The 19,541-nt window shown below is 45.4% G+C and overlaps 1 protein-coding gene across 2 annotated transcripts in view; it reads right to left on the bottom strand.

Annotated features, from left to right (window-relative positions):
• LOC115152718 (dihydropyrimidinase-related protein 2) overlaps positions 1–19,541 on the bottom strand; it is a 29,890-nt gene continuing 10,349 nt past the window's right edge. Inside the window, exons 4-14 of one of the 2 annotated variants that reach the window (XM_029697466.1) lie at positions 17,796–17,960; positions 15,631–15,692; positions 14,173–14,253; positions 13,536–13,604; positions 9,190–9,310; positions 8,856–9,012; positions 7,599–7,740; positions 7,099–7,269; positions 6,625–6,804; positions 1,800–1,977; positions 1–1,186 (exon numbers count right to left, since the gene is read on the bottom strand). In XM_029697466.1, coding sequence (XP_029553326.1) covers positions 1,095–1,186; positions 1,800–1,977; positions 6,625–6,804; positions 7,099–7,269; positions 7,599–7,740; positions 8,856–9,012; positions 9,190–9,310; positions 13,536–13,604; positions 14,173–14,253; positions 15,631–15,692; positions 17,796–17,960 — 1,418 coding nt within the window. In that variant the 3' untranslated portion in view covers positions 1–1,094. The remainder of the gene's footprint in view (positions 1,187–1,799; positions 1,978–6,624; positions 6,805–7,098; positions 7,270–7,598; positions 7,741–8,855; positions 9,013–9,189; positions 9,311–13,535; positions 13,605–14,172; positions 14,254–15,630; positions 15,693–17,795; positions 17,961–19,541) is intronic. The other variant, XM_029697467.1, reaches the window with a different exon arrangement.

Raw genomic sequence — 19,541 nt, 5'->3', positions numbered from 1 at the left:
TGCTGTCATTGCTATCAAGTGTTTTGTTTTGTAGTGGTTCATTTTTATTAAATTTCAAGATGAACACACAACCTCCGCTGCATCTTGGTTTTCTTCCGACGACAGTCGTTACAGACTGACTGAATAGGATTGGTGAAGTTCCTATTCTGACTGACTGAATATACCATGGAAGCAAAGTTAGCGCACCTGCACTGGGATAAAACATCATAATAATAGAAAGACAAGTGTGACTGGAGGACTGTCCCTACAGTCTGTTCACAGTAACACACACTTCCTTTCCTTGTTGTATTTGTAATGAGTAACGATGAAGAGGAAAAGTCATGCATAACAGTAAGAGAGGGCAAGATGAAGCCTAAATAGCCTACAGCCATGACTATATAACAGCAGAGAGGGTAAGATGAAGCCTAAATAGCCTACAGCCATGACTATATAACAGCAGAGAGAGACAACAAGTTCGCGTTAGTCTGAAATGGAACTCTATTCCCTAGATAGTGCACTACTTTTGTCCACTAGTGCACTATCTAGGGAATAGAGTTCCATGTTGGACTCAACTACAGAGTTTCTAAGAAGCACTGAAGCGAAAGCAGAAGCAGGCATCACTACGACGAGAGAGAGCTGAGAGGCATTCTGTGGTCTAAAGAGAACTACTTTCATCTAGGGCTTATTTATCACCATGTTAGTAAAGCTATAGTGAAGCTGAGGAGATGAGAGAGGAGACAGAGACTGTTTAAGGTGCATGCTATGGAGATCTGACAGGGACAGTTGACTATTGATGGGTGATGAGATAAATTGATTGAGGAATTGATCACAATATTGATAAAGGATAACAGATTAAAGTACTATGTTGGTGGGTTTTACCAGTTGGTGTGTCTACCATAGAAATAGAATGACTGGTAACTACTAGTGGTAAATGTATTTCTATGCTGTATCCTGTTTTACAGTTGTATCTGAGAAGAAGACTGCATGTTCAGGTTTCACTGTTGAGTTCTGGAAGCCAGGTGAGATTGGTTTTGATTGATGTAGTTGGTTGTTGCTACAGTAGTTGATTTATCTTTCTCCCTACAGCAGACGCGAGGAGCAAGGCGCTCCCAGGTTCACGACAGGGAGGTGATATTGGAGCGGCCACCGGGTGGCGCCACGATCCTCTGTGCTGAGCGTCGTGGGATGTGATCGTCAATCTGAGTTCCTGTATCGGAGAACAAGAACAAAGATCCGTTACAAACAATTGAGTACATTTTGGGTTCCGATAGGGGTAAGGCAGTATAACTAGGATTTAAATAACCATTGTACAGCTTCCCAAATCCCTGACCTTACATGTACATACAGCTATACTGTAGATATGGCTATAATTGGTCCTGTGTGGTTCAACAGAGACAGTAAACAGAGCTAGAAGTTAGACTGTAATAAGACTGACAGGATAGACAAGACTCCCAATTAGAAAGATGATTGGCTGAAACAAGGGAATGGGAGTGAGATGGTCAGAGTGAGAGAGAAGGAGGGAGAGGGAGGGAGACGGAGAGCGTGGAAGAGAGGGAGATGGGGGGGAGAGAGAGTGAGAAGGGAGAGAGAGAGATTAGGATGCTTATAGACAGAGACACTGAGAGAAAAGGAAGGACAAAGAAATAATGAAATAATACAACCCTGACATCAAGACAGAAGGAGACGTGCAGTTTCCTGTCTGGTACTTCCAGACAGTGAAAGAGATTTGATCTTAATGAGAATAACCCTGTATAAATAAAGGTTCAATTAAAAAAGGGAGGAGAAACATCCACACCCAGTAAAGAGTAGACGAAGCTTACCCATACCGGATAGGGTGAAACCAGACTGGTGCAGGTTCCTGGTGGGGCCGAGGGGGCCCTTCCCTGGGCACTGGGGCCCCCTGCTGGAGGGAGTGGCCGGCACTGACTTAGTCATGCTGATGACATCATGGACCGGTCCATCATAGTTCCCTCGGGGGACGCCACGGGCATCAGCCATCTGAAGAGGGAGGAGAATGTCAGGTAAAGGATCATGTAAATCACCAGCCATCTGAAGAGGGAGGAGAATGTCATGTAAAAGATAATGTGGAACATCAACCATCTGGAGAAAATGTCATGGAAAGGATAATGTAGATCATCAGCCATCTGGATAGAATGTCATGTAAAGGATAATGTAGATCATCAGCCATCTGGATAGAATGTCATGTAAAGGATAATGTAGATCATCAGCCATCTGGATAGAATGTCATGTAAAGGATAATGTAGATCATCAGCCATCTGGATAGAATGTCATGTAAAGGATAATGTAGATCATCAGCCATCTGGATAGAATGTCATGTAAAGGATAATGTAGATCATCAGCCATCTGGATAGAATGTCATGTAAAGGATAATGTAGATCATCAGCCATCTGGATAGAATGTCATGTAAAGGATAATGTAGATCATCAGCCATCTGGATAGAATGTCATGTAAAGGATAATGTAATTACAGTTTTTCTCAGTCGCTTTGGTGCATTTCTTAGATCAAAAGTGCCATTCTTGATACTACTTGCACAAATTCCAAATCATCTAGTCACTTGTGCACATCATTAAAGAAATGTGTTATTCCTTTGAACAAATTGCAATTGCTTTTGTACATATTGCAATTGATAATGTACAATTGTCAGTTGTTTTTCACATTTTCAATTGCTCATGTCATGTTGATCAAAATATAGTAGATGGTTCTCTGTTGAATAGTCTTACCCCTCAAAACATCTAGGCATTAGTTCCTTGCATAAGCCATTACATGCAAAATTGTTGAACTATTTGTCATAAACTGTCAAGCATAGTTTTACACATTTCTATTAGACCTTTTGTACAAAAACGTGAATTAATGAATGGTGCAGGTGAAATTGACCCTCACTCATGAAGGAATGTAAAGTGTTAGTTCAACCAACAATCAACCAGTTGTATAAATTGCTCAAAGGTGCATCTCATGAAGAATCAATTGGCAAGCAGATATAGACAGACCACAACACAGAGGTGCAATTTTCCAATAATGGATGGACCAGGAAACGAACAGGGTCAACAGCTAAGAGGAGGAGGAGGAGGAGGAGGAGGAGGAGGAGGAGGAGGAGGAAGAAGAGGAGCAAGGATGCATGGTGGAAGGCAAAACAGAGGAAGAGGCAGAAGAGGACATAGGCTCATATCTGATGACATAAGGGCCACTATTGTAGACCATGTTGTCTATCATCGCCTTACAATGGCTGAGGCGGGTCGAAGGGTGCAGCCGAATATTGGGAGATCTACCGTGTCCTCAATAGTTCAAACGTTTCGACGAGAGAACAGGTATGACCACCAATGTACAGTGCACAGTTACTATATATAAGCAGTATACTGTATACTTCCTACAATGCTTCATATTACAGTAGTCCACTTGTATTTCACAGCATACAGAAATATACTCTATACAGATACTGCACCTTACATGCACCCACCTGTATGTTTTACAGTAAAATGTGTGTTCGCATAGTTTTTGTCTATGTGAAAGTGTGCGATGCATCACTGCATTTTTCCCCACATAAGACTGCAAGATTACCTCAAACCGGTGGCAGAGGACGCCTTTTCACATCTCAACAGGAGGAGGCTATTTGCACTATGGTCCGAGCAAACAATGCCATGAGACTCAGGGAAATACAAAGGACCATTATAGAAGACAACGATGTCTTTGAAAACATCCATACGGTTAGCATCTCAACCATGGACAGGGTGCTGCATAGAAACCAGATGAGTATGAAACAGCTGTACCGTGTACCATTCCAAAGGAATGAGGACAGAGTTAAGGAGCTACGGTACCAGTATGTACAGGTAAAACATACATCTATGTAACTACTTTACAGCAACATTTTATAGTGATACATAGTACTGTAAGCATAAACTGCACACATTTCCATTGCTGTGGAAGGAACATGCAATATATGTACATTTTATGTCACTCTTCCTTACCAAAACAAATTCAACTGTGTGTTCTGGGATATAGCGTATAATGGAGTTGGAATCAAGTGAACCCTCTCACAACTTTGTATACGTGGATGAGGCTGGCTTCAACCTGACCAGATGCAGAAGGCGGGGTGGGAATATCATCGGTCACAGAGCTACTGTGGATTTGCCAGGCCAACCTGACCAGATGCAGAAGGCGGGGTGGGAATATCATCGGTCACAGAGCTACTGTGGATTTGCCAGGCCAACCTGACCAGATGCAGAAGGCGGGGTGGGAATATCATCGGTCACAGAGCTACTGTGGATTTGCCAGGCCAACGGGGAGGAAATATCACCATGTGTGCTGCTATTTCAGAGCATGGTGTCCTAACCCATATCCCCCTTATAGGGCCATACGACACCCAGCATCTACTCAACTTTTTAGAGACTCTCTACAGGGCTCTCATCCCTGATGATGAGAGGGGTCTGTTTAGAGAGGATTTGCCAAAGCATGTGGTCATTTGTGATAATGTGAGTTTCCATCGATCAAACATCATAAGGCAATGGTTTGTGACCCATCCGAGGATGCTCATAGAATTCCTCCCACCTTATTCACCATTCCTTAACCCAATTGAGGAGTTATTTTCAGCATGGAGGTAGAAGGTGTACGATCGTCAGCCACACACACAGATGACCCTGCTGGCTGCAATGGATGCAGCATGTGAGGACATCACAGTAGACGCCTGCAGAGGCTGGATAAGGCATTCCAAAAGATTCTTTCCACGTTGCATTGGAAGGGAAAATATCCGGTGTGATGTGGATGAGAATATGTGGGCCGACAGACAGGAACGTCTGGATGTGTAGAGACGGCACTAGAACAGTGCTGCGGGCAAAGTTGTGCCTTAGGGCTGGTTTCCTGTGTTTCGTTCTAATTGAGTTTTTTTCCCTTTGTGCCCCTTGGGTTGTCCAGTCTCTTTCAATCAATAACCCACATACAGTAATATGTAAATAGTACTGTTGAAATTGATATATGCCATAGAAGTGCAGCCTTGTGCATTTTCAATACAGTAACTGTCATCCAAACTGTAGCCTAAGGTTACATCAGGTAATACTGTCAAAGTACACAGTTCCATTGACAACATGCCTACACATTTTGACGACCTTGTTCGTGAACAATGACTCAATGACTTATCATTCTGATGACACTGACATGATCATTGGCATGAATATTTACTTTTGAGAGATGTACTAAGGATTTTTAGTGACTGACTAGCTTTAGAAACACATCTATTGTATATTGCAGTTTGTACAAATTGTTCTGAGAAATGCACTTATTATTTTGCACATGTCAGGGATGATGTGAAAAATGCACCAAAGCGACTGAGAAAAACTGTAAGAGGACAATGTAGCCTTCACCATAAAACATTTGGTCACTTGTTAAAAAGTGATTTACAGTATAATATACAGTAAGTAAAGGGTGGGAAGAAAGAGTTGTGTCACATTTGTCAAAGCACAAGTTGCGATGGACTTTTATACTATCACACTCTGTTACTCTGCGTAGCCATTAGCCGTTAGCCGTTAGCCGTTATCCATTAGCCATTAGCCGTTAGCGTTAAAATTGCTGCAAGTGCACTTCAAAAGCACAGTTTCTTTAAAACCTAATGTGGTAGAGGCCTCTGTCTGTAAAGTTTACCTCTCGCTTTAGGTGACTTCTGCAACAGGACAATGACAGGGCCATTTAGGAATGGATTGTTCTTGTTCCTCTTTAGCTCTCAGTTCTTACCCTTCACTGGTTCTCTGATTTTATCTCTTACTCTGCTGCGGGCTTTGAGAAATTATTCAACTGAATGGTGACAATAGCTTTAAGACAATGAAATGTCCCTCTTGCTTCAAGTGAGATCTGCAACACGATAATGACAAGGACATTTAACACCCCTACTGCTCCTCTATCTGGACAGAACATCTTTCTCCTCATTAGCCCATTCAATTCCCAACCTGTCCACATTACATCATGGCCACCTAATCAATTTTCTCATCAGCTCTTACCCTGCTGTGCTCTTACCCTGCTAGCATTAGCCGCTAGCACCTACCCTGCTGGGCTTTTACCCTGCAAGCATTACCTTGCTTACCCTGGTTAGCCTTCACCTCTATTCTCTTACCCTGCTAGCCCTTAGCCCCTAGTTCTTACCCTGATTAGCCATCACCTCTCTTCTCCTACCCTGCTAGCCCTTACCCCCTAGCTCTTACCCTGGTTAGCCATAACCTCTCTTCTCTTACCCTGTTGGTTGTTAGCCCCTAGCTCTTGACCTGGTAAGCCATCATCTCTCTTCTCTTACCCTGCTAGCCCTTAGCCGCTATCTCTTACCCTGGTTAGCATCACCTCTCCTCTCTTATCCTGCTAGCCCTTAGCCCCAAGCTCTTATACTGGAGAGCCATCATCTCTCTTCTCTTACCCTGCTAGCCCTTAGCCGCTAGCTCTTACCCCGGTTAGCCTCCACCTCTATTCTCCTACCCTGCTGGTTGTTAGCCCCTAGCTCTGACCCTGGTTAGCCTTCATCTTTCTTCTCTTACCTTGCTGGTTGTTAACCCCTAGCTCTGACCCTGGTTAGCCTCCACCTCTACTCTCCTACCCTGCTGGTTGTTAGCCCCTAGCTCTGACCCTGGTTAGCCTTCATCTTTCTTCTCTTACCTTGCTGCGTGCTTTGATCCTCTTGTAGATGTAGTCAGGGTAAGCTTTCCTGGGTACGAAGCGTCCAGAGCCCTCTGTGACGTTCAGCTTGCCCCCCTCCAGGACGATCTTCCCCTGGCTGATCACCACCACCGGGGCTCCCCGCACCTCCATGCCCTCAAAGATGTTTATCTCCACTGTCTGGAAACACACACAAGGACAGAATAATGAACATCCAGCTCAGACATGATATCATCATCATCACACCTTTACAGACGGACAAAACTCCTTCCTGACAGACAGACAGACAGACAGACAGACAGACAAAACTCCTTCCAGACAGACAGACAGACAGACAGACAGACAGACAGACAGACAGACAGACAGACACATTGGAGGATTGTCTGAATTATGTCTGGAGATTGACTGTGAAAGAGAGTAGTGTGTGTGTGTGTGTGTGTGTGTGTGTGTGTGTGTGTGTGTGTGTGTGTGTACCAGTGTGTGCGTCGTGGCTGAGATGGTCTTGGTCTCCTTGGGGTTCCAGATCACGATGTCTGCGTCTGACCCCACAGCAATCCTTCCTTTACGAGGATACAGGTTGAACAGCTTGGCAGCGTTGGTGCTCGTCACCGCAACAAACTCATTCTCATCCATCTTGCCTGTCGCCTGGGGAATACAGAACAAAACATCCTCTTCACGATCAGGAAAGAGCTGTCTTTTATACAACAATGCAAAGGCGTTACTGTTAAAGACATATCGCATCATTGTGAAAACCAGTGAAGAAGAAGAAGGAGAAGAAGAAGTAACAACAACAACAACAGAAACAGGTGTGTCCTACGGTGGTCTAGCTGTCTAAACTGCTGCCTCCATATCATATATACAGCTGCAGCATGGCTTTGAATCAGGCCAACTGCAAAAACTCTTTATTTCCCACTGTAAAGCATACAGCGCCAAAAAATAAACCTTTAAAAACGAAACAACAAAAGATAACATACCACAGCCTTCTCCCAGACGATGGCTAGCCTCTCCTCGATGCCGTTAGTTCCCTCAGGGATGAGGGTGAAGTTGTCTTTCCCAACAGCCTTCTGGGCCGTCGAGAAGGTGCTGTGGCCACTGGCCGTCACCTGAAGGTCTCCACTGTGGACCAAGAGAACAGGACAGTCAGACCACTGTGGGCCAAGAGAACAGGACAGTCAGACCACTGTGGACCAAGAGAACAGGACAGTCAGACCACTGTGGACCAAGAGAACAGGACAGTCAGACCACTGTGGACCAAGACAACAGGACAGTCAGACCACTGTGGACCAAGAGAACAGGACAGTCAGACCACTGTGGACCAAGACAACAGGACAGTCAGACCACTGTGGACCAAGACAACAGGACAGTCAGACCACTGTGGACCAAGACAACAGGACAGTCAGACCACTGTGGACCAAGACAACAGGACAGTCAGACCACTGTGGACCAAGACAACAGGACAGTCAGACCACTGTGGACCAAGACAACAGGACAGTCAGACCACTGTGGACCAAGACAACAGGACAGTCAGACCACTGTGGACCAAGACAACAGGACAGTCAGACCACTGTGGACCAAGACAACAGGACAGTCAGACCACTGTGGACCAAGACAACAGGACAGTCAGACCACTGTGGACCAAGACAACAGGACAGTCAGACCACTGTGGACCAAGACAACAGGACAGTCAGACCACTGTGGACCAAGACAACAGGACAGTCAGACCACTGTGGACCAAGACAACAGGACAGTCAGACCACAGCACAGTGAGTCACCATCAGGGATGACTAAGAGAACAACACAGTGAGTCACCATCAGGGATGACTGAGACCACAGAAGCTGATTCACTTATTAATAATCTGTTTTCCGGTTGTTTTAGGGTGAATCCACTTTTTCTTTGTTGAACGGTGTCCGTGAGAGCTTTCAACAGTGTCCGTGAGAGCTTTCAACGGTGTCCGTGAGAGCTTTCAACGGTGTCCGTGAGAGCTTTCAACGGTGTCCGTGAGAGCTTTGAAGTATGTGCTAGATGCAGACAAAGTAATTCAAATATAATTCAGAAATGTTCTGTCTTCATACTAGTGTCTGTGTCTCTATGGCTGCGTTTACACAGGCAACACAATTCTGATCTTTTGCCACAAAATTGTATTTTTGACCAATCAAATCAGATCTTTTGTCAATAAATGGGAAAGATCAGAATGGGGCAGCCTGTGTAAACACAGCTTATGTGTTCTCACCAGGAAAGCAGGGAGTTGAGGTAGTCAGGGGTGCTGGGGTCTGGGCTGAGGGGCGGGGACATGACGAACGCTGCAGCCTTAGCCCAGTTCTTACTCCAATAGTGTGATCCGTCTGTCCCAAGGCTGGCTGTGATTGGCTCGCCATAAACCACCATGCCTGAAAATCATCCAATGAAAAAAGATGAGGCATTTGTACAAGAAATATCAGTTTTTCAGGAACATTTTTTGCCAGGTCAACAACAAATGTGTTTAGCCATCAAAGTTAACAAAGAATATATGACACAGAAATTATTTCTGAATAAAGTTGTTATTGAATCGCTAAACCCAGTCTCACCCTTCTTCCTGGCCTTGGCAATGACATCAGCAGCCGACTTGCTCATCACCTTGGTGATGTAGAGAGGACAGTTGGCCTGCTTGGCGATGGTGATGGCCCGGTACACTGCCTCTGTCTCCACCTAGTGGTCACAAATTAAACACCTTACTGTAACACCTCAACCAACATTTATCTTTAGTAGAAAGAGGAGGAAGGGAAGCGCTACTAAGGTCCACAATAGTAAATGTTGGTAAACAGAAGGTGCTCTTTGGTAAAAGGGTTGAGTTGGTCTTCAAAAAGAAAGGAGGACCAAGACACTCTTCATATAATTAATTAAAATACCTTTATTAGTATGGCATGTTCAATAGAAACAATGTTTTTAAAAAACCGACGCGTTTCGGCTGCATGGCCTTCATCAGGGTGTACAAAGAAATAATACAATGTTCTCTGTTTAACAGCTTTTCCAATTAACCCTAATTAGAAGGGGGAGTGGTTAAAATTGATTGGACACACCTAGTAAGCAATAGTATACACACTTAAAAAGGGAAATGCTGTAGCTATGTTATCATAAAAATGTAACTCCAAACTAGAAGTATCAGAACACTTAGAAAGGTAGTTCTAACCTTAAATATGTCTGGGCGAAGTGTCAAGAATAAGAAAGCAATACATTCAACGCGTCGGTTTTTTAAAAACATTGTTTCTATTGAACATGCCATACTAACAAAGGCATTTTAATTAATTATATGAAGAGTGTCTTGGTCCTCCTTTCTTTTTGAAGACCAACATTTATCTTTATTTAACTAGGGCAAGTCAGTTAAGAACAAATTCTTATTTACAGTGACGGCCTAGGAACAGTGGGTTAACTGCCTAGTTAAGTTTTACCTTGTCAGCTCGGGGATTCAATACAGCAACCTTTCGGTTACTGTCCCAACGCTCTAACCACTAGGCTACCTGCAGCCCCAAATCACGGTTTCCACTAGTTACAACAGCCACAAAGTCAAAATTGGCAATATCGTATTTTGAAATGTATTTTAAGTTAGGTTTAGGCATAAGGTTTGCAGTGTGGTTAAGGTTAGGATTCAGGTTACACACCAAAACGGTCCATAAGAGAACACTTTTTGATTCAAGGTAGAACCCTTTTTTTGGTTCCAGGTAGAACTCTTCTGGGTTCCATGTAAAACCCTCTGTAGAAAGACTTCTACATGGAACCGAAAAGGGTTCTACCTGGAACCAAAAATAGTTATACGGCTGTAGAACCCTTTTAGGTTCTAGATAAAACATTTTTTTCTAAGAGTGTAGGCTTAGGTTTAAAATCAGATTTTGAGAAGAGAAATTATAAAAATAGGTTTATGACTTTATGGCTGTGGTAACTAGTGACAACCACAAATCACTTGAGTAACACTACCACTCCCGAGTGGCGCAGTGGTTTAAGGCACTGCAGCACAGTGCTAAAGGCGTCACTACAGACACCCTGGTTTGATTCCTGGCCGTGATTGGGTGTCCCATAGGGCGGTACACAATTGGCCCAGTGTCGTCTGGGTTTGGCCGGGGTAGGCTGTCATTGTAGGCTGTCATTGAATTTGTTCTTAACTGACTTGCCTAGTTAAATAAAGGTTTGATTTTTTTTAGATCAACAAATAAAAATGCTCAGACCATGACCTTGGCTCTCCTAAAGTAGGTGGTCTATGGTAAAGTCAACCTCTATCCGAAAGGCTTAGCACACGCATACTCAGGCTGACTGGCTATTGTTCAGGCAAATGAGAAATAAGTGCACTCAGGCAATCCGTAAGGGCAAAATGAGTTACTTTAGGGAGCAGTTCTCTCTCTGTGGGTCTAACCCCAAGAAGTTCTGGACAACAGTTAAAGACCTGGAGAATAAACCCTCCTCCTCACAGCTGCCCATGTCCCTTAATGTTGATGATGTGGTTGTTACTGACAAGGAGCACATGGCTGAGCTCTTTAATCACCACTTCAGGATTCCTATTTGACTCAGCCATGCCTCCTTGTCCCATCTCCCACCCCATCTAATGCGACTATCCCCGATGCTCCTCCCTCTTTTTCCCCTGCCCGACAACAAAGTTTCTCCCTGTAGGCAGTTACTGAGTCCGAGGTGCTAAAGGAGCTCCTGAAACTTGACCCCAAAAAAACATCTGTGTCAGATGGTTTAGACCCTTTCTTCTTTAAGTTTGCTGCCCCATCATCACCAAGCCTATCACTCCTTTCAGGGGAGGTTCCCATTGCTTGGAAGGCAGCCACGGTTTGTCCTTTATTTAAAGGGGGAGTTCAAGCTGATCCTAACTGTTATAGGCTATATTTCTATTTTGCCCTGTTTATCAAAAGTGTTGGGTAAAAAAATTAATAATGAACTGACTGGCTTTCTTGATGTCTATAGTATTCTCTCTGGCATGCAATCTGCTTTCCGTTCAGGTTATGGATGTGTCACTGCAACTGTAAAGGTCCTCAATGATGTCACCATTGCGCTTGATTCTAAGCAATATTGTGCTACTATTTTTATGGACTTGGCCAAAGCTTTAGATACGATAGACCATTCCATTCTTGTGGGCCGGCAAAGGAGAATTGGTGTCTCTGAGGGGTCTTTGGCCTGGTTGGCTAACTACCCCTCTCAAAGAGTGCAGTGTATAAAGTCAGAAAATATGCTGTCTCTGCCACTGCCTGTCACCAAGGGAGTACCCCAAGGCTCAATCCTAGGACCCACACTCTTCTCAATTTACATCAACAACATAGCTCAGGCAGTAGAAAGCTATTTCATCCATTTGTATGCAGATGATACAGTATTATGCTGTTAAATGCTCTACAACAAAGCTTTCTTAGTGTCCAACAAGCTTTCTCTACCCTTAACCTTGTTCTGAACACCTCCAAAACAAAGGTCATGTGATTTGGTAAGAAGAATACCACTCTCCCCACAGGTGTGATTACTACCTCTGAGGGTTTAGAGCTTGAGGTAGTCACCTCATACAAGTACTTGGGAGTATGGCTAGACGGTACACTGTCCTTCTCTCAGCACATATCAAAGCTGCAGGCTAAAGTTAAATCTAGACTTGGTTTCCTCTATGTAATCGCTCCTCTTTCACCCCAGCTGCCAAACTAACCCTGATTCAGATGACCATCCTACTCATGCTAGATTACAGAGACATAATTTATAGGTCGGCAGGTAAGGGTGCTCTCGAGCGGCTAGATGTTCTTTACTATTCGGCCATCAGATTTGCCACCAATGCTCCTTAAAGGACACATCACTGCACACTATACTCCTCTGTAAACTGGTCATCTCTGTATACCCGTCGCAAGATCCACTGGTTGATGCTTATTTATAAAACCCTCTTAGGCCTCCCTCCCCCTATCTGAGATATATTCTGCAGCCCTCATCCTCCACATACAACACCCGTTCTGCCAGTCACATTCTGTTAAAGGTCCCCAAAGTACACACATCCCTGGGTCGCTTCTCTTTTCAGTTCACTGCAGCCAGCGAATGGAACGAGCTGCAACAAACACTCAGCACTGGACAGTTTTATCTCAATCTCTTCATTCAAAGACTCAATCATGGACACACTTACTGACAGTTGTGTCTGCTTTGTGTGATGTATTGTTGTCTCTACCTTCTTGCCCTTTGTACTGTTGTCTGTGCCCAATAATATTTGTACCATGTTTTGTGTTGCTACCATGCTGTGTTGCTACCATGTTGTTGTCATGTTGTGTTGCTACCATGCTGTGTTGTCATGTGTTGCTGCCTTGCTATGTTGTTGTCTTAGGTCTCTCTTATGTAGTGTTGTGTTGTCCCTCTTGTCGTGATGTGTGTTTTGTCCTATATTTATATTTTATTTATTTATTTTTAATCCCAGCCCCCGTCCCCGCAGGAGGCCTTTTGCCTTCTGGGAGGCCGTCATTGTTAATAAGAATATGTTTTTAACTGACTTGCCTAGTTAAATAAAGATACAAAAAAAAATGTAAAAGAGGACGGGCCACTCCTCGGATCCTGGTTCCTCTCTAGGTTTCTTCCTAGGTTCCTGCCTATTTAGAGAGTTTTTCCTAGCCACCGTGCTTCTACATCAACATTGCTTGCTGTTTGGGGTTTTAGCACTTTGTGACTACAGCTGATGTAAAAAGGGCTTTAATAAAATACATTTGATTGATTGATTGATTGAGATTACAATATTCAGTCTCATTTCCATTATTGCATCAATGGGAGAGTGGTAAATTCATCCACAAGGTATTTTCAACAAGCAATGGCATGTCTAGTCTCCAGGTTTCAAACCACTCTGGCACAAACAATATCACTGGCTCTTAACAAGATACTGTATTGTGATCATGTAAATGAGCCTATTGTTTATACAGAGACAGGAAGTCCCTACCTCCTCTGGGTGACACAGCACATGTCCCTCAGGCCCAGTGATCCCCAGCTCCAGTAGTCGCTTCTGCTCCTACATAGATAGAAGGGGAAAGATGGAAACTACACTTCACATGGTCCAATCAAATATGACAGTTTATTCTGCTCCTATATAGATAGAAGGAGAAAGATGGAAACTACACTTCACATGGTCCAATCAAAGATGACAGTTTATTCTGCTCCTATATAGATAGAAGGGGAAATATGGAAACTACACTTCACATGGTCCAATCAAAGACGACAGTTTATTCTGCTCCTATATAGATAGAAGGGGAAAGATGGAAACTACACTTCACATAGTCCAATCAAAGACGACAGTTTATTCTGCTCCTATATAGATAGAAGGGGAAAGACAGAAACTACACTTCACATAGTCCAATCAAAGACGACAGTTTATTCTGCTCCTATATAGATAGAAGGGGAAAGATGGAAACTACACTTCACATAGTCCAATCAAAGACGACAGTTTACTCTGCTCCTTTATAGATAGAAGGGGAAATATGGCAACTGAAGATGTCCTTTGCCAAGGAGAGATATGCACAGTCACTGTCAAAGGCCAGTAGTAAAATAAGTCTTTCAAGGCAAACAGTACAGCAGCCTACCTCGTCAATGATGTCTCCGTTCTCAGCGTGAACCTGAGCGATGGCACCCAGGTCTCTAATGATACCAAAAATCTCATACATCTGGCATGGGAAAGAGATAAAAACAAGGTGTGTTTCTCAAAATGCATACCACCGTGCTCTGAGCACGCATATTGGAGCACGGGAGGGTCGGGGGATGGGTGTTTCTCAAAATGCATACTACCGTGCTCCACACTCTCATGCTCTAAATGCGTTCTCTTGAGTACGTTCTCTTGTTTGGTCTCTATTGTTGCCAATGTCCTGGCTGGACGAAGATTCAGTGAATGTGGAGGTGCAGAGTGAGGTAATACAGTAGGGGGAGTGCTGCTCAGCGTGAGGTAATACAGTAGGGAGAGTGTTGCTCAGCGTGAGGTAATACAGTAGAGGGAGTGCTGCTCAGCGTGAGGTAATCCAGTAGGGGGAGTGCTGCTCAGCGTGAGGTAATACAGTAGAGGGAGTGCTGCTCAGCGTGAGGTAATACAGTAGGGGAGTGCAGCTCAGCGTGAGGTAATACAGTAGGGGGAGTGCTGCTCAGCGTGAGGTAATACAGTAGGGGGAGTGCTGCTCAGTGTGAGGTAATACAGTAGGGGGAGTGCTGCTCAGTGTGAGGTAATACAGTAGGGGGAGTGCTGCTCAGTGTGAGGTAATACAGTAGAGGGAGTGCTGCTCAGTGTGAGGTAATACAGTAGGGGGAGTGCTGCTCAGTGTGAGGTAATACAGTAGAGGGAGTGCTGCTCAGTGTGAGGTAATACAGTAGGGGGAGTGCTGCTCAGCGTGAGGTAATACAGTAGGGAGAGTGCTGCTCAGCGTGAGGTAATACAGTAGAGGGAGTGCTGCTCAGTGTGAGGTAATACAGTAGGGGGAGTGCTGCTCAGTGTGAGGTAATACAGTAGGGGGAGTGCTGCTCAGTGTGAGGTAATACAGTAGGGGGAGTGCTGCTCAGCGTGAGGTAATACAGTAGGGGGAGTGCTGCTCAGCGTGAGATAATACAGTAGGGGGAGTGCTGCTCAGTGTGAGGTAATACAGTAGGGGGAGTGCTGCTCAGCGTGAGATAATACAGTAGGGGGAGTGCTGCTCAGCGTGAGGTAATACAATAGGGGGAGTGCTGCTCAGCGTGAGGTAATACAGTAGGGGGAGTGCTGCTCAGCGTGAGGTAATACAGTAGGGGGAGTGCTGCTCAGCGTGAGGTAATACAATAGGGGGAGTGCTGCTCAGCGTGAGGTAATACAGTAGGGGGAGGTGCTGCTCAGTGTGAGGTAATACAGTAGGGGGAGTGCTGCTCAAATGGAATGTTTTACTCAAGAGAACGTCCTCGGAAAATACACTGGGAGCATGAGAGTATGGAGCATGGTAGTATGCATATTGTGAAACACCCAAGGTTACTGTTTACATTACATTTTAGAGACGTCTGAAGAAATTGTTAGAAGAAATCAAACTTACCTGACTATCTGAGCTCTGGAATTTGTCCTTATAAGCCATGAAGATCAAGAAGGAATTGACTCCTGGAAAAATTCAAACATAAAACATTTCAAACGTTTTCAAGGAATTGAATTCCTCGTATTTGAAAATCACAGGCATGTGCAGATGTGTGTATATGTCTGTGCGCTCCTGTGTGGACATATGGTTGTGTGGTTGTGTGCGTGAGAGAGGTCAGCTGGGTGAGAGAAAGTTGGTGGGCTGACTGGCTGTCTGTGTGGATTAGTGAGTGTAGTTCAGCTGGGTGAGAGAGAGTTGGTGGGCTGACTGGCTGTCTGTGTGGATTAGTGAGTGTAGTTCAGCTGGGTGAGAGAGAGTTGGTGGGCTGACTGGCTGTCTGTGTGGATTAGTGAGTGTAGGTCAGCTGGGTGAGAGAGAGTTGGTGGGCTGCCTGGCTGTCTGTGTGGATTAGTGAGTGTGAGAGTTCAGCTGGGTGAGAGAGAGTTGGTGGGCTGACTGACTGTCTGTGTGGATTAGTGAGTGTGAGAGATCAGCTGGGTGAGAGAGAGTTGGTGGGCTGACTGGCTGTCTGTGTGGATTAGTGAGTGTAGGTCAGCTGGGTGAGAGAGAGTTGGTGGGCTGCCTGGCTGTCTGTATGGATTAGTGAGTGTAGTTCAGCTGGGTGAGAGAGAGTTGGTGGGCTGCCTGGCTGTCTGTATGGATTAGTGAGTGTAGGTCAGCTGGGTGAGAGAGAGTTGGTGGGCTGACTGGCTGTCTGTGTGGATTAGTGAGTGTAGTTCAGCTGGGTGAGAGAGAGTTGGTGGGCTGCCTGGCTGTCTGTATGGATTAGTGAGTGTAGGTCAGCTGGGTGAGAGAGAGTTGGTGGGCTGACTGGCTGTCTGTGTGGATTAGTGAGTGTAGTTCAGCTGGGTGAGAGAGAGTTGGTGGACTGCCTGGCTGTCTGTGTGGATTAGTGAGTGTGAGCATCATCTCATGTACAGTATGTGTCTCTAGTTTTGTGTTGTCACCTGCAGTAATCGTCTAGCTGCACGGCATCTCAGAAACATGCAGACTCTCTCAGCCACACTGTGACCTCACATGCCCTAATGTCTAAGACTAACACGCAGTTACCCCAAAGCCATGCCTGCTCTCTGTGATGTCTAAGACAAGGAAATGTGTGTGTGTGTGTGTGTGTGTGTGTGTGTGTGTGTGTGTGTGTGTGTGTGTGTGTGTGTGTGTGTGTGTGTGTGTGTGTGTGTGTGTGTGTGTGTGTGTGTGTGTGTGTGGCATTGACATGAGGGAGGCAGAGCAGCAGAAAGCAGCTCTTCATGGGGGATTGAAAGTAAAACTACACCACTGTATTCTCCTAACAGCAGGGTATCAGACACATTACCACAACACCATTAACAGCTGGGTATCAGACACATTACCACAACACCATTAACAGCAGGGTATCAGATGCATTACCACAACACCATTAACAGCAGGGTATTAGACACATTACCACAACACCATTAACAGCAGGGTATCAAACACATTACCACAACACCATTAACAGCAGGGTATCAGACACATTACCACAACACCATTAACAGCAGGGTATCAGACACATTACCACAACACCATTAACAGCAGGGTATCAGACACATTACCACAACACCATTAACAGCAGGGTATCAGACACATTACCACAACACCATTAACAGCTGGGTATCAGACACATTACCACAACACCATTAACAGCAGGGTATCAGACACATTACCACAACACCATTAACAGCAGGGTATCAGACACATTACCACAACACCATTAACAGCAGGGTATCAGACACATTACCACAACACCATTAACAGCTGGGTATCAGACACATTACCACAACACCATTAACAGCAGGGTATCAGACACATTACCACAACACCATTAACAGCTGGGTATCAGACACATTACCACAACACCATTAACAGCTGGACATGACCCCGTTGTGTTTCCTTGGGGTTCACCCACAACACCATTAACAGCTGGACATGACCCCTTTCAACGTTATTTTTGGTAATATCATCTAATGTATTCTCACCTAGTAGTTATATGGTAGGGAAACGATTGAAGAGTCATATAGGGTGGTTTTGTGTCAGACAGATTGAGATTTGAAGACAAACACAGGCAGATCCTGAACATCCTGAAACAATACCTTTATCCTTCACCAGGCACTCCATCTCTTCAAAGAGTCCGTCGTGCCAGCGGGTGATGTCCATGTGGAGGGAGTAATCACAGCAGGACCCCCTGTCTGCTATGTCCTTCCACTGGTCGTAGGCCCCCAGGAGGGTGGCACCAGGCTCAGGGACCACATGGTCAACTAGAGGACAGGAGAGAAGAAGAGGACCAGGTCAACTATAGGACAGGAGAGAAGAGGAGGACCAGGTCAGCTATAGGACAGGAGAGAAGAGGAGGACCAGGTCAGCTATAGGACAGGAGAGAAGAGGAGGACCAGGTCAGCTATAGGACAGGAGAGAAGAGGAGGACCAGGTCAGCTATAGGACAGGAGAGAAGAAGAAGACTAGGTCAGCTATAGGACAGGAGAGAAGAGGATGACCAGGTCAGCTATAGGACAGGAGAGAAGAGGATGGACCAGGTCCGCTATAGGACAGGAGAGAAGAAGAGGACCAGGTCAACTATAGGACAGGAGAGAAGAGGAGGACCAGGGTCAGCTATAGGACAGGAGAGAAGAGGAGGACCAGGTCAGCTATAGGACAGGAGAGAAGAAGAAGACTAGGTCAACTATAGGACAGGAGAGAAGAGGAGGACCAGGTCAGCTATAGGACAGGAGAGAAGAAGAAGACTAGGTCAACTATAGGACAGGAGAGAAGAGGAGGACCAGGTCAGCTATAGGACAGGAGAGAAGAGGAGGACCAGGTCAGCTATAGGAAATAGGAGAAGAGGAGGACCAGGTCAGCTATAGGACAGGAGAGAAGGAGGACCAGGTCAGCTATAGGACAGGAGAAGAGGGACAGGTCAGCTATAGACGGACCAGGTCAGCTATAGGACAGGAGAGAAGAGGAGGACCAGGTCAGCTATAAGACAGGAGAGAAGAGGAGGACCAGGTCAGCTATAGGACAGGAGAGAAGAGGAGGACCAGGTCAGCTATAGGACAGGAGAGAAGAGGAGGACTAGGTCAGCTATAGGACAGGAGAGAAGAGGAGGACCAGGTCAGCTATAGGACAGGAGAGAAGAGGAGGACCAGGTCAGCTATAGGACAGGAGAGAAGAGGAGGACCAGGTCAGCTATAGGACAGGAGAGAAGAGGAGGACCAGGTCAGCTATAGGACAGGAGAGAAGAGGAGGACCAGGTCAGCTATAGGACAGGAGAGAAGAGGAGGACCAGGTCAGCTATAGGACAGGAGAGAAGAGGAGGACCAGGTCAGCTATAGGACAGGAGAGAAGAGGAGGACCAGGTCAGCTATAGGACAGGAGAGAAGAGGAGGACCAGGTCAGCTATAGGACAGGAGAGAGAGACCAGGTCAGCTATAGGACAGGAGAGAAGAGGAGGACCAGGTCAGCTATAGGACAGGAGAGAAGAGGAGGACCAGGTCAGCTATAGGACAGGAGAGAAGAAGAGGACCAGGTCAGCTATAGGACAGGAGAGAAGAGGAGGACCAGGTCAGCTATAGGACAGGAGAGAAGAAGAAGACTAGGTCAGCTATAGGACAGGAGAGAAGAGGAGGACCAGGTCAGCTATAGGACAGGAGAGAAGAAGAGGACCAGGTCAGCTATAGGACAGGAGAGAAGAAGAGGACCAGGTCAGCTATAGGACAGGAGAGAAGAAGAAGACTAGGTCAGCTATAGGACAGGAGAGAAGAGGAGGACCAGGTCAGCTATAGGACAGGAGAGAAGAAGAGGACCAGGTCAGCTATAGGAGAGGAGAGAAGAAGAGGACCAGG

Source organism: Salmo trutta, chromosome 18 (genome assembly GCF_901001165.1).
Source record: "Salmo trutta chromosome 18, fSalTru1.1, whole genome shotgun sequence".
In the NCBI taxonomy this organism is placed as follows: Eukaryota; Metazoa; Chordata; class Actinopteri; order Salmoniformes; family Salmonidae; genus Salmo; species Salmo trutta.
This window is presented reverse-complemented; position numbering and strand designations above follow the sequence as displayed.